Source organism: Haliotis rubra, unplaced genomic scaffold (assembly GCF_003918875.1).
Source record: "Haliotis rubra isolate DU_JTF1 unplaced genomic scaffold, ASM391887v1 Scf53, whole genome shotgun sequence".
Classification (NCBI taxonomy): Eukaryota; Metazoa; Mollusca; class Gastropoda; order Lepetellida; family Haliotidae; genus Haliotis; species Haliotis rubra.
This window is the reverse complement of record NW_025767224.1, coordinates 1,127,578-1,142,738: the sequence shown is the minus strand read 5'-3', so window position 1 is coordinate 1,142,738 and position 15,161 is coordinate 1,127,578. Positions and strand designations below refer to the sequence as shown.

The 15,161-nt window shown below is 38.6% G+C and overlaps 2 protein-coding genes across 3 annotated transcripts in view; one reads left to right on the top strand and one right to left on the bottom strand.

Moving 5' to 3' along the window:
- Window positions 1-2,558: 2,558 nt before the first annotated feature.
- On the bottom strand, window positions 2,559-14,930 carry LOC124252922 (ras-related protein Rab-7a). 2 transcript variants are annotated; one of them, XM_046686597.1, is made up of 5 exons: window positions 14,794-14,930; window positions 5,450-5,518; window positions 4,940-5,066; window positions 4,240-4,458; window positions 2,559-3,685 (listed from the first exon to the last, which is right to left on the bottom strand). In XM_046686597.1, the coding sequence occupies exons 2-5, from the start codon at window positions 5,500-5,502 to the stop codon at window positions 3,467-3,469; spliced, it is 618 nt and encodes a 205-aa protein (XP_046542553.1). In that variant the 5' UTR covers window positions 5,503-5,518; window positions 14,794-14,930; the 3' UTR covers window positions 2,559-3,466. The 2 variants fall into 2 exon arrangements, with proteins under 2 accessions (XP_046542553.1, XP_046542552.1); XM_046686596.1 differs by lacking the exon at window positions 14,794-14,930 and adding an exon at window positions 13,741-13,877.
- LOC124252921 (EEF1A lysine methyltransferase 2-like) overlaps window positions 14,801-15,161 on the top strand; it is a 26,865-nt gene continuing 26,504 nt past the window's right edge. Inside the window, exon 1 of the mRNA XM_046686595.1 lies at window positions 14,801-14,931. Within this exon, the coding sequence (XP_046542551.1) occupies window positions 14,846-14,931 (86 nt within the window). The 5' untranslated portion in view covers window positions 14,801-14,845. The remainder of the gene's footprint in view (window positions 14,932-15,161) is intronic.

Below are 15,161 nucleotides of genomic sequence, written 5' to 3'. Positions count from 1 at the left end.
TTCTGAGGTGCCCAAAACCTGCTGAAACAAGGACACATACTAACATGACAATGAAAGAAGTCAACGACACCAACAGATCATGGGAGAGTTTCCTGAACGTTATTAATGATAGAGAGAGGATTCGTGCAAGGGCCACAGATGCCAGATGCATGCCACCACACCAGGAACCAGTAAACAGTAATATATTCAGTTTTGTCTTAAACATGTTCTCTTTGATGTTTGTAAGCAAAAGTCATAGAAATGTCATCTAACCCAGGCAAGTTTACATGAGAGAGTATATTGTTGATCACATCAGGACATGTTTGTTGTTTGGGTTAATATGGCTGGATTATTGCTGGCAGATGCATATATATGAACTTTTATATTGGTCAATATATTGTCACTCTTTGCAGTGAAATCATTCTGTATTTACTGTGGACTGATGAACATCGTTTCCATGGACCAAATAATCTTTACAGGTGTGCTCCTAAGCAAATGTTGAGTGGTACAAATGAAAATGCTCATGAAATACATCTGAAGACCATGCCTCTCTTCCACTAATTCCGTGCCATGCACTGTTAATATACCACCCACTTATCATTTTGGTGAAAAGTAATAATCAGCAAATCATGCTATAATGGAGATTACACTTTCTCAATAAGTAGATTCTAATACTTTTCCAAAATGAGTCCAATCCAGGATTTGAACACACACTATGGCCAATAACTGCCTCACTAAGAAAATGTAATCAGAAATATAACATGTTACAGTAGACCACTTCTAAATGGTGTTGTGTTTTCATAGTAACAAGCAGAGTTTTGTGTGTAATAACACAGCTTCAGTGGTAGAAAGATGAGTAATAAAATATTAATGAATTTGTAGAGCCCCTATCTTGCAGCTGCTCAGCGGCGCTTGTGTCAGCAATGTCAAGAGACAAGTTAGTAAACCTTTGTAAAGAGGTGGGTTTTCAGATTTGTCTTGAATATCTCAATTGATGTTGCAGATGTTAGTATGGGGTAATTAGTTCCATAGCTTAGGAGCAGCGACTCAAACTGATCTTTCTGCCAACTTTGTCTTTGTGTTTGGTAAACCAGTCTCTGATCGTGAGCAGACCTCAGAGCACGAGTAGGATGGTAAACTTGAACAAGTTCTTTCAGGAAACCTGGTGAGTTCACATCATTCAGAGCGGAATACTTTAGAATAAGGACTTTGAATTGGATCCTCTGTTTGACCGGAAGCCAGTAATGTGATTTGCCTCTGTCACAGGAACAGCCTGGCTTACTATCACCTGCAGTGTATTGTACTGCATTCGCCATGGAGATAGCTTGACCTCACCCCAGCATCTCCTCCTGTGGAAGCCAGTTTTAGTTATAGATACATATTATCCAAATATCTGTTGCACAATAGATTTGTCACCTCAGGCCTTGCCCTACTTCACCCCTAAAGGGTGCCAGTGCTATCCAGTAAGACCTAGCCACCATTTTCGATAGGGATCAGAAGAGGTCTTCATCAAACCATGATTTTATTGTCATCACAGACTTGGTTGGTGCTCTTCATGGTGCTCATTGAAGTGCCACTGTCCATGTGAATAAACAAGTTAACTGATGGATAAACATGGATAACTGCAACAAGCTGGTTACCACTGCAGATGAACCTCTCCAGAAAATGTTACACAAGGTGCCCAGCATACCTGAGACCATTGCGTAAGCGAAGTTATGTATTCCATTTTCTTGCCCAGGGGGCAGTTTTATTAAAAATAGAAGTGCTTTCTACTGCTCAGCTATGATCTCAGAAATACCCATTACCGGTCACAACAGTGGGACATTTCAACCAATCAATCAACATTAGAAAGTGAACCAGAGAAACCAAAAATGTAGACGTAGTATATAATAAGCTTCTTATTAAATTCATGGTCTATTTTTCACTCCAATAGGATAAACATCACACTTCTCATATTCCATAGGGAGTAAAGACAATCTCCACCAACTCAACTATCTGTCAGAATGTTCTTTTGTTTCAGGTAACAAGTTCTTAAATACAAATTTTGTCAAAATGTTTTTTCAAAGCATAGTTTGGAATGTTAGAAGCCATTTTGAAACCAGTGTGATGAAGCTAAAGAAAGTTGCTCTCTGACAGGGTAATGTCAACTTCCTGTTAGTCTTTCCATTGGAACCCGTGAAGATCCGGGGTAGAATAGGTCTTCAGCAACCCATGCTTGCCACAAAAGGCGACTATGCTTGTCGAAAGAGGCGACTAACGGGATCGGGTGGTCAGGCTCGCTGACTTGGTTGACACATGTCATCAGTTCCCAATTGTGCAGATCGATGCTCATGCTGTTGATCACTGGATTGTCTTGTCCAGACTCGATTATTAGACCGCCACCATATAGCTGTAATATTGCTGAGTGCGGCTAAAACTAAACTCACTCTTTCCATTGATCTGTCAAATGCTGTTCTGATGGGACCTTAAATGGTATGTGAAGCAGTAGCAACCACTAAGATCTGACTTTGATGAGGCCGCCTCTCTGACTACATGATACACTCTACTTTCCAACTGAAAACACCACAAAAACACTCACAGATGTAGAAAGGTTTCCTTTATTTTGAATGTAGTAAACTATCAACAAAAGAGAAAGAAAAGTTGGGGAGTTATGTAAAGAGACTGATTAGTCAACTGGCTGACCATGATATAGTGTGTTTTGTGATGCATCCAGCGGATGTTTCTCCAGCTGAAGGAAGGGAGGTAACTCTAACCAAAGCTCACAGATATTGAAGGAAAATGTACAACTGGTCATGCGGCATTGTCTTACAAATGAAGCAGCAAAATAAATACATATGATACATAAAATTTCTCTACATTCAGTAATCCTACCTATATAATCACATTGCATGTACAACATGGAAAATATTTCTATATTTTCTCATTGCCTTGCCCCGAGCCAACCCGTAACAGGAATGGTTAGTGGCAGCCTTGACTTTGATGTAAACATGCAGATAAGCAATATTATCAATGGATGATTTGTACAGTTCCGTTTTAGTCAACAGAGTGTCATTATTAAAATCACTGAAACGTGCAAGATGACAGTCATGTCACATTCGGAGGTATCATAAGCATTTCCATACACATTTACTCGTATGCACAAAGGCCGAAACCAACTCACAGAAATGTGTGAAGCCGTTTTCACAGGACACAATAGTGCGCAGTATTGTCAAAGTTACCTTTCTCTTGTTGATCGGAAATACTCAAGTAGAAACGGGGGATTAAATAATATATATATATATATATTTCCTAAATGATAAAATTCTTTGACAATTCCTACCAAAGTATTTCTGAAATCTGGACAAGAGAGAGAGAACTTTGATAGTTGGTCAGTCATCCCATTGTGTTGGGCTGTATGGTACCTCGGCAACCAACATCACTATCCTGTAGCTGGCCGGCTGACCGAGCCACCGAGTATCGGATCAAGTCACTAGATTGCCAGTTGTTATTAACATCCACATCCTTCCCTCGGTTTGTTCTGTTCTTTTGTTAACACGATCTGGTCGGGGAACTCGTTGTACAGCTCCACCTCAGACTCCTGCATCAGAGCGTTCTTGGCCACTGTCTGGAATGCCTGTTCCACGTTGATAGCCTCCTTTGCACTCGTCTCAAAATATGGTATGTCATTCTTGCTGCTGCACCAGCTCTGGGCCCTTTTCCCCGACACCTGAAATTCCATATAACATTATGAAAGATGCCTTAACCAGAAGCACCAATCCCAGTGCAGATATCCATCCAAAGATCACATGAATACCAACAGACTGACTGTCTCTCTTTAACATGAATGTATGTAATAGTGCAGGTTCGGTAAACAGATGATGCCAACAATCAATTGACAGATCTCTTCTAAAACAAGACTAGTGGTGTGGGTGGTCTGGAAATAACACCGCTTTGTACAGTATGCAAGTTGTATCCCAGTGTATCAGCTTAATGTTGGAGGACAGTCTGATGAAGACTACCCCTCAAGCATACCACAAGCACAGGCACAGTGCTGACACAGCCTGGAAACATGATTAGGGAGAACCACAATTTGAAGCTGCAATCACACATTTCTGGTGTGCCCAAGGGACTTTGTGCCCCCTTCAAAGTTCTGAAGTACTCGTACTCTATAGATTGAAGGAAGCTTGATATTGACCTGGTATATTACTTGTGTCAAGAGGTAGAGAATTATTTGAACCAAAGATCACACTGTTGTACATTTCTCAGTCCTTGTGAACTCACCGCTCTGTTTTCCAAGTCTATCTTGTTGCCAATGACTACAAAGGGGAAGTGCTCTGGGTCACGTGGACTTGCTTGTATAAGGAACTCATCTCGCCAGCCATCAAGATTCTTGAAGGTGTTTGGCATGGTGACATCGAAGACCAGCACACAGCAGTCGGCGCCGCGGTAAAACGCTACCCCTAAACTCTGGAACCTCTCTTGACCAGCTGTGTCCCATATCTACAGCAAAAGACAAGAAGACATTGTGTGGAGAACTGACTGATCAAACAACATTGACCATGACCTACCTATGTACGTACCCTCCCTGTCTGCGTATTTCTAAACATGAATTCATCTTCCGACTTTCAGCGTTAATAATTTCCCTTCCCTTTCTACCTGCCTCCAGTCACTTCCACCTGCATCAAATCCCATCTCCCTGCATCACATTTCATCAACATTATATACTATCATTTTCGCCAGATGCTCATCGATCTGCTTCAAATCAACCTACAATCAAATTTTGGTGTGTCAAACTTATGATCGTTTTAAAAGAAACATTTGGTCTCTTACATGTCTTCCTTATTCATCGTCTTTTTTACTTCTGTCATTACTCGGATAACAAAATATTTACGTAGGTCCCTTAAACTGTTTGACTGTACCTGCGTCTCATCTATGTCCACTAATATTTCAACCCACCTGCAACCCATGGAAGTCGACTTACCTGCATTGTGACCAGCCTATCGTCAACCATCACCTCCTTCGTCAGAAAGTCAGCTCCAATTGTTGCTTTGTACTGGTTACTGAATTTTTTGTTGACATACTGATTCATGAGTGATGTCTTGCCAACACTGAAAGAAACAGCACGGAAAATTGTTAAATTAAATATCAGAGTAATAAAAAAATGAGCCAGTGAGCTTAGTCTTACGCTGCACTCAGCAATATTCCAGCTATATGACGGCGGTTTGTAAATAATCAAGCCTGGACCAGACAATCCAGTGATCAACAGCATGAGCTGTGTCAACCAAGTATGCGAGCTTGACCACCCGATCCCGTTAGTCGCCTCTTTCGACAAGCATGGGTTACTGAAATAAATTCTAACCCGGATCTTCACGGGTGAGTAATAACAAGGACCCTCTGGGGTTACTCGTAAAGTTGCTCAACCAAGAGGCAGTACTGACACTGCCTCCCCTACCCAGGGGAGATGTTAATAGCTGAGACAAACAATACTGACCCGCTATCCCCTAGGATGATAACCTTTAGGAGAACCTTCTTCCGGGAAGTCATTTTGGTATGGGGCTACCTGAAACATACAGAAAGATACTCATGATTTTTTTATATAGATCTGCCTTGGCCATCAACTTACTAATTAAAAGTGATACTTACAATTGTTCCAAACACAACAAGAAGACAAAGTCATCAATATCCCCCGTAACGGCAAAATAGTCTTTATGAACATGTCTACTAGTTATGATTATGTCAAATATTTTGGAGTGTATATAGCAAAGTGGAAGGAGAGTATTGAAAGGTTTTTAAGATCTGCTCCAGAAAGGAGCACTACCACCAAATTCAGTTGAAGCCTAACTTGTTGCAATAGATGCAACAAGATGACATATTCTTATAGTCACAGCCTAAGTCACGTTTCCACGGAAACCACAAAACATAAAATCTGTATCTGGTTCTAACCATGAAATGGCACATCTATGGATCATGCTTGATATGTGTACCAAGTTTGATGAAGCTAGCATGGATAGTTTAGGAGATCTGCTCCGGACAAGATGACATCCTCATAGCCACAGCCTTAGTCACGTTTCCATGGAAAACGCAAAAAATGAAATTCATATCTGGGTCTAAACCCAAAAAGGCACATCTATGGATCATGCTTGACATTTGTACCAAGTTTGATGAAACTAGCACGTATAGTTTGGAAGATCTGCTCCGGACAAGATGTCATCCTCAGAGTCACAGCTCCAGTCATGTTTCCATGGAAACAGCAAAAAAACAAAAAAAACCAAAAGGCACATCTAGGGATCATGGTTGACATGTGTACCAATTTTGGTTAAGCTATCACGAATAGTGTGAAGGACGCACGGACGGAACTCTTTTCGATTCGTTACTAGGAACCCCCACAACAACTTAGGAGAGAAAGAGATGATGACGAAGATTTTAAGGGGGGTCACCCATTTTACTCCCAAAAGTCAGACAAATCAATCAGGCGTGACTGGATTACAACCTAGTCTTACCCACTCATATAATGAACCTGCCCCATACACTAACCAGATGGTTTTCACTTTTGTACAGAAATACTTTGATCAGAATACTAATATTGACTGGCTTACTCAATCACTGCGTCCTCCAAATGTGTTTTCACAATGTTCAATTTTGTAATAACAAGATTATAGATTGTGCATGCTTGTTTTTACAATGTTCACTTTGATCATAACATGATTATACATTTTTTTATGTTGTTGAGTTTCCATTAACATAAAGGAGTTACTTCCTTCCTAGCATTGTTTTTCCAGCATAAACAATATAAAATATAGACAGAAGTACAGGGTGTAGGGTTAGCGTTCAATTATAACTTGCAAATAATAGGAAAACATTATCATTATCACTCTACCAAATTCAACACTATCTACACAAAATCAACCTTCATCCAAACGGCAAATGTATCACTTGCCAAATTCCTGAAACAATAGCCGACACTATCTTTAACTGCTCAAAATATAATAAACAAAGAACCCCATTTGCCAATGCTTTAAAACAGTACCTCAATAATGCTAACTCTTCTGATCTCAACATTCTAACAAACCCCAAATTAATTAAAACAATCACTAAATATCTTATTCATACAAAATTATATCAAACAATCTAGAAACAAAAACAATAGTACAATTATTCAACCTTTTACCATTTTAAAAATTGTTATAAATATGTTCTTTTAACTTTAAGCAATTTTTTAACCTTTTATTATGTACATCATAATTCACTTAATAATTATGTTTTTAACCATAGGTTGGTTGAAAAGCAAGTATATATGCTACCCCTATGGAGTTATGAGAGACGAGATATAAAACATCAAACGTTACATGGCAAATAAAGTCATAGTCATTATCCATAATCTCTTCTCTTTGTGTTTGGATTAGTATGTTTGGAGTAGTCCATTAATTAACGAAGGTAACAGTGTAGTGAACCTCCGTGCAACCAACCATAACCTTTGTTTTAACGCGTCTAACTTTTGGGAGGTCACCCTCTTGGGAGCTAGGGGGGTTATCAATTTTGTACACACGTACTGGGGGTGGGGTGGGGGGTGTTTCAGCAATTTTGTACATAAAAGTATGTTAAAAATATGCTTAGAAATTATGGGAAGGAGAGGGCGGTCATTGATTTTGTACATGACATGCAGGGGGGTCACTTATTTTGTACATAAATTTTAGGAGGGGGGGGGGCATTCACATTGTGCATGCTTCTCCATAAAAATCATCATCACCCCCCCCCCCAGCCATAAATTATGAACGGTCCCTTATACTGACAGAATTAATCCCTATTCATTAGGGCTGGATATTGCCCTGATTCTCATATTGCGATACACTGCAATAATTTAAGAGATTTTGCAATATATATTGTGATATATTGAATGGAGGGTTTCTGCCCAAGTGCATACATCATAAATTCATAATACTGTAAACGTATTATATATCGCGCAAGTTTTATTTTCGCGCAAAATATTTTATCGCGAAAATTTATACACAGCGAATAAACCTTTCATTCATTCATTGTATTATTTACAGGGATTAAGATTACCGTGTGTATTTGAGCCGGAAATAGCAATCAGCTGTGCACACGTATCCCGGCGATCAAGTTCAAACATGCACAATTATATTAGAGGACGAATTCTGACGCAGTCATCAGTAAATACTATTATTTAACCCAACGAAATATATACTAGCATTGTGTAATTTTAATTACAGTTTTTGCTCTATAAATGTAAAATATATATAATCAACACTAACGTTATACGGACCCTCATGAACATGGTAAGTTGTACGCATATGGAATGGGGTAAAATAAGGGTATTTTATTTATTCATTAAGATTTTATTTATATTTATTCCAACATATCACGAATGAAATCACAAAGCTTCATTTACGGTAGAAGTTCATTTCCTTGATAGTCAATTAACACATTCACAACAAACCGGCTTGTTTGAAATTACGCGATTATGACTTCGGCCTCAGCGTCATCTTTGCAATCATTTGGATCTGGAGGTCCAGGTGTCTTAGGGGTAGGTGCTTTCTAAGGCCTAAGAGACAGCTGGCAGTTCTGGCAATTACTGACTGCGCGAATAATTGACCGCGCGATGTAGTCTAAACTGTCAATTCCGCGACATTTGCACCAAGCTAAAAAAAGTACGTTTACAGTAGCTCTCTGTGTGCGACATTATCTTCTTAGTTGCTGTTACACCGTACTTTCAGGCTCCCAGTCCTCAATGTGCATGGCTGTATGGCAGTGGTTTACAGATAAATAAAATGATATAGAACCTTGATGTGGAATGTTTAATTGAGGTATTGCAACAAAAGTTTGAGAACATAATGATAAAGTATAGTAATAGTATAACATAAGTTTCATGGTCAGTGCTTCAACAGAATGCACTTCAATGCAGCTTGTAATTATTGTTACTGTATGTCAGTGATTAATTCAACTCCAATATAAACATGTGTTAACATGACCTATTGCAAAATGAAACAAAAACAAGATTTCGGTGAGCTACTTGAGCTTAAACATCTGATGTGGCCTCCAATAACTGAGATCCTTGACTAGGATGTTATTACACAGTTAGTAAGACTTAAACCTTTAGAAAGACTTAGGCCTTTATGATAAATTGATAACATGTTTTATTATGAAACAAACAAAAATAACAAAATAATGGGAATCGTGAAATGGTCACTCAGAATTGGTTAATTGGAGGCCACATAGGGACCGTTCATAATTTACGGCTAGGGAGGGTGATGATGATTTTGATTTTAAGAGGTGTGTGTGTGTGTGTGTGTGCGTGCGTGCGTGCGTTTTCGCACCTATTAAGTTCTGGGGAGCTAGGGAGATCAGCAATTTTGTACACACGCACTGGGGAGGGGGGTGTCAGCTAGTTTGTATATAACAATAAGTTAAAATTGTGCTAAGAAATTATGTGAAGGGAGGGGGGTGTCTTTGATTTGTACATGACATGCAGGGGGGTCACTTATTTTGTATGTAAATGGGGGTTTTTTTTGGGGGGGGGAAAATTCACATTGTACATGCTCTTCCATAAAAATCATCATCACCCCCCAAGCCATACATTATGAGCGGTCCCTTCATTCCTCTAAAATGTCACATATGAAACCATTCAAACCCACGAAACGTAATGCATTTGGTAGAATATTTGGCAATTTTGGAGCCACTTATAAAGATTATCCCACCTGTAAAATGTTACATGAAACCAACAGAAATAAAAGTATGTTTGGCACTTTTAGAGCACATTTTTTTTGCTTTGGAAATCAAGGGCAGATAATGCAAAGGGAGCTAACTCTGGATGACCCAATATATTGCAGAATCTGAACCATATCGTGATAATCTTATCGCGAGATACTGTACCGGTATATACCGGTAATATTGCACAGCCCTATTATTCATTGCTCTGAGAAAGATTTTTATTGATGACTTATACAGTCACAAATGCTAATGCACATGCTGGAACTAGATCCCACTATCTTCATGATCATGATAAGATAAAAGATAGTGAAAAATCAAGGTGATTCATCATATCCAATCAATTTTCTCGTATTCAGGTTACTAATTGTTATCATACACATGAAAAGGTAATACAAACTGAACAGACAGCTTTGCTTATCAGAATTATTCACACTCACTAAATTTGTCAATGACTATATTTGATTAAGTGTTGGCAAAAACACATAATTGAAAGAAGGTTTAAAATTATCCATCTTAAGGAACTCAACTTTCAAAACAACTGATTTTATTCATACCCCATAAAGAACCTGACCCCGATATTTGTTTGGTGTTGAACATCAAACCAAAGAAATATTTCTGCGATATCAAGGCACTCTGTAAATAACAGAACCTGGATCAGACAATCCAATGACCATGATCATGACTAGCTATCTACACAATTGGTATAGCATGACAAGCAAGTCACAGTGTGACCACTCAATCCTGCAAGTGAAATGCTGAGGACAAATCTAACCTGGAACATCCTAGCGTTAAAACTATTTATGTCATGACACTTCCCATTTCAAGGTCTCAGCACTTCATAATGCCTTAAGCAAATCAGCTGAGACTGGCTTCTGATAAGAATTTTTAAATATCTACAACGTTACTGCAACAGCGAAAGTGCAAGGCCTCTAAAACTTAACATCTGACACGGTGAGGAGCTGATACCATCAGACAGGTCACAGTGCCTGACACTTGATCCAATTTAAAAGCCTCTTACAACAAGCAATAGGAAGCTGAGGACTTTTTTTCTGAAGGAGGTCTGTTCAGAATTAAAATTATGTCTGAAGAGTGTCCTCAATAACATGCTTACTGGGATGACAGTATGATCACTGATTTCAACTACAATGAAAACATTGACAAAGTGAATGCAAGGGACACATGGATGTTTAATGATACAAATATTGTTCTCACATTAACCGGATGAAGGCTGTTTGTTAGTCTATCTGTTCACTAAAATAACCTCTAAACTGGGCTAAACTACAATAAAAGATGTTTCCTGATGCATGGAGAAAAGGAATATCAAATATTTTAATCATGTCTATTAATATTTTGTCTTCATCCCACTGAAGTTCAATTAATATGCAGTTGTTTGATATGAACCTCAAGTAATATGCAAACCCGTGAAGATCCGGGGTAGAATAGGTCTTCAGCACCCCTGCTTGCCACAAAAGGCGACTATGCTAGTCGCAAGAGGCGACTAACGGGATCGGGTGGTCAGGCTCGCTGACTTGGTTGACACATGTCATCGGTTCCCAATTGCGCAGATCGATGCTCATGCTGTTGATCACTGGATTGTCTGGCCCAGACTCGATTATTTACAGACCGCCGCCATGTAGCTGGAATATTGCTGAGTGTGGCGTAAAACTAAACTCACTCATTCAAGTAATATGAAGCTGTTCAATAAGTACCTTTTGTCTAAAAAGGAATATTTGAACCACAATCATCCCAATAGGTAAATTCAAATCAATTCGTAATTGGGTCATCACATGTTCACAACGATGTATGTCACTGACTGGCAATTTTAATGACTTATAAGGCGGACTAAAAAGATTGATTATCAGAAATATTGTTGATGAGAAAACTTAAAAATGATTATCAATAAGACTGACTGACTGACTGAGATTGATTAGCAATATTCCAGCAACATCACGGCGGGGGACACCAGAAATGGGCTTCACACGTTGTACCCATGTGGGGATTCGAACACGGGTCTTCGGCGTGACGAGCCAACGCTTTAACCATTAGGCTACCCCACCACCCGATTATCAATAAGAAATTTGTGTGATCAATAATAATGTACATAAACGTTTGTAATCAAAGAAAGTTTACTCAAACAATAGACAAAATTAGGTCTTTATTCATGGATTGTCTATAGGAATTGTGTTCAGGAGGCTGCATAAATTTGTCACCAGTCACCAGTGACTTGAAATATCAGTACATCAATATTAGGATGTGTGATAACATCCCTAACAAAATCTATTCTAATGATGATCCTGTAGGTAGCCAATGATTTCATTTGACTGTAACAATGACATTGACGCCATTAGGGAAGATAAAAGAACCTATCTATCCCTCAGAGTTTCAAAAGTAATCAACTGCAGTTTAATGTATCAAAGGAAACTTGGGAGAAAGTTTACTTATCACCCAAGATAAGTCTTCCAACTTTCTAAATTTGTAAACAGTGCCTTGAATGTGAAAAAACAGCTAACCAGTGTCTATGGCAGAGATTTCAATGATGTCATTTGATTGTGACATCATGAAATCCAACGACATCACAATAATCTGCAAAGCACAGTGCTGCAATTTCAATTCACGCAGGCAATATCTCCTGGGAAAGCTAGTTTGGATGACAAAAAAGTTAATTACCTATATGGTGAAACATAACCAGTGTCATATATACCATATGTGAACATGTGCACATATAACTTTTGCCTAGCAACCATTGTTTCTGTATTTCGTCCTCTGTGATGTAATTAAACAATTGAACACAACCTCAACAAAGAGGGCCTTCACACTTACTAACCGTGTTTTACTGCACAGATGTACATGATAAAAATAGATAATTAAGATATTATCACATTTGAGCAAGTGTGACTCATACGACACTCGTGCAAAATTATGTACTACTCTCCCTCTCGCTCAGGTAATACAAAATTTCACACTCGTTCCGTATAAATTATATGAAACACTTGTTCATGTAATAATCTCTATATAACATCTTTGAATCTGAGTTTTCATCAGTTCAGCTGCAGTAAAGTAATAATGATAATAAGGCTATTTATATGACAAGTGGAAATAAGTTCCTCAATGACACACTGACATATTAGAAAACTAGAAAACCAAGAGTTTGTAAGACTGTATGTTGAGAAGCATCTAGTCACTTGATATAAGTGGGGTGCTGTTACATGAACATGATGAATGTACAACTACACCCTCAAATAACTTGAGCCAGTGAACCGACACAATTATTGTAGAGAGATGATGGACCTCTTTCTGCTTTGTCATTTTCTGTCAGATAGCACTATAACTGCAAGATTTCACACAAGCATGTGTCCCCCTATGCCTGCAGGAACTGCTGCGAGTATTATATTATAGTGGACATTGTCATGAAGTACAGTTTAACATCATCCAAGTAGGAAGTAAGTATGACTGAGAGTACTAGCTGATTATTTAGATCAATTAATTGTCTTGTCTACCATACAGTCAACAACATCGTCTGTTTTGACTAGAAATTACACGATGATGCTCTTGCTGATCTTGTTTGACAAAAACAACAGAACTTACACACTTTGACAACCTTATCAAGATGCATTACCGAAACCAAAATCAATATTTACGGTCTGTCTCTGGTAAGTGTGTGATTGGCACAATGTTTTTCTCATCAAACAACGCATAATGTAGGCCACTATACTAGGGTGAGCGATGTCTGTTTCAAGAAGTACACGAGTCGTATTTGAAACACATGCAGACTAACTCCTTGATGACCTATGGCACTAACCAGATCAAATTAAAACCGAAATAAACCCTTCGACATAGAATTGCCAATATTGGTGGTCACCTCTGGTGACAGGTCATCATATCCAACTCATATCAGGAATATTACATTCTGTGGTTCACAAATCTCTATCAAAACCTCCCACTTTTTAAATCAAACACTAAATCGTAAAACGTACAAATAGAAAACTGACTCTGCCCACTTTCAAAATAATAATCAAACCATCACAAACTACTCTGTCCATTAAGTAACACCCTTACCACAAGATCTCCGCAGTGTAATTTAGATCAGAACTTCATCCACAGAAATAAACACCCTCCACAAAATGGCGAGAAGTCTCGTGATCATTTACGTCATTTACCCACAACTCCGTTATACACTACATTCATACGACATATCCTGTAGTCCAGTCACCACCTCGAGTTATCTATTGATCTCATTGTATGAAACACGACGTAGTGGGTGGTACATGATGAGGATTCATAACCAACACATTGTATAAAATACTTTCCAGCGTTATATCGTGAAAAGGAAGAACCCTAATGACCCGACATCAGTGTATTAATCTGCCAGCATTAATCTTTTAAATAATTCCTAGTGTTTGTCTTATCTTGTTAGCGTGTTATATGTGTGTTATTTATTGTATGAAAATAATTTAATCATTTTATCAATGTCTGAGCTCTGTACTTTACACAAGAATTCCCTCACGGGTAATAAAGTATTGTCATTGCCATTATTAATTTAACTGAGTCGACCATCGGATGATCATGTACAGAAATAGGCTTCAGTGATCCAACTGTTGTTGGTTGTTTTAAATATTCAGATTGTATTTATATTTGTTTTCTCCTTTCGCGACAAATCACCGCAAACATATCAGAGGGGTTGCACATTACTCACTCTGGCTTGTGAACGTTTCATCCTACTGACGTTTAACAGTAGAAATGAACAACCGCCAATCAGAACCATTCACGCACTGGTGAAGAAGTAGATTGATTATGTAATCCCTCTTTTGTTTCAAAAGGGAGTGTATTTGGACTCCCCGTTTTCACAAACAGCAAGGCACCGAGAAAGATCATGACATGCATTTTGTTGTCTTTTGCGCATTCACTGAAACTGAAGGCCAAAGATCTTTACGTTTTGAAATTTGTACATTTGAAAAAAAATATTAAGTACTGGTCATATTTCAGGAACGTGAAAGACTGGTCATTTATTTTATGATAGTATAACAATATTATCACCCACTTCCCTATAATGAATGACCAGTCCCTGAATAATTGTTTAAAGACTGTTGAGTATCAGAATGAGTTGTTTACCGGCTAGTACACTGTTGTCTGCTACTTCCGTTTCTCTGAAATACTCTTCAACATGGAACCAAACACTGGGGCGAAGGCTCGTAATGTCACGGGCGATGACAGAGACTTTCAGTCTTCAGAACTGGGAACAAAACAATTGTAATACCTTTAACGCTCTCTGTGAATTTAAGTGACACACAACTCCCCGCTGTCTCTAGTTAAAAATAGATCAACCATGTGGTCAATCACATGGTGCGCTATGTGTGGAGGTGAAGTCACCTACTCATTGTCACACGTTGTACTTTGCGATACTATTGATAGGCAGCTTCTTGACGTAGACGGGCATGTGATGTGATGCATCCTTTAAGCTGTTATTGTTGTGAACGATC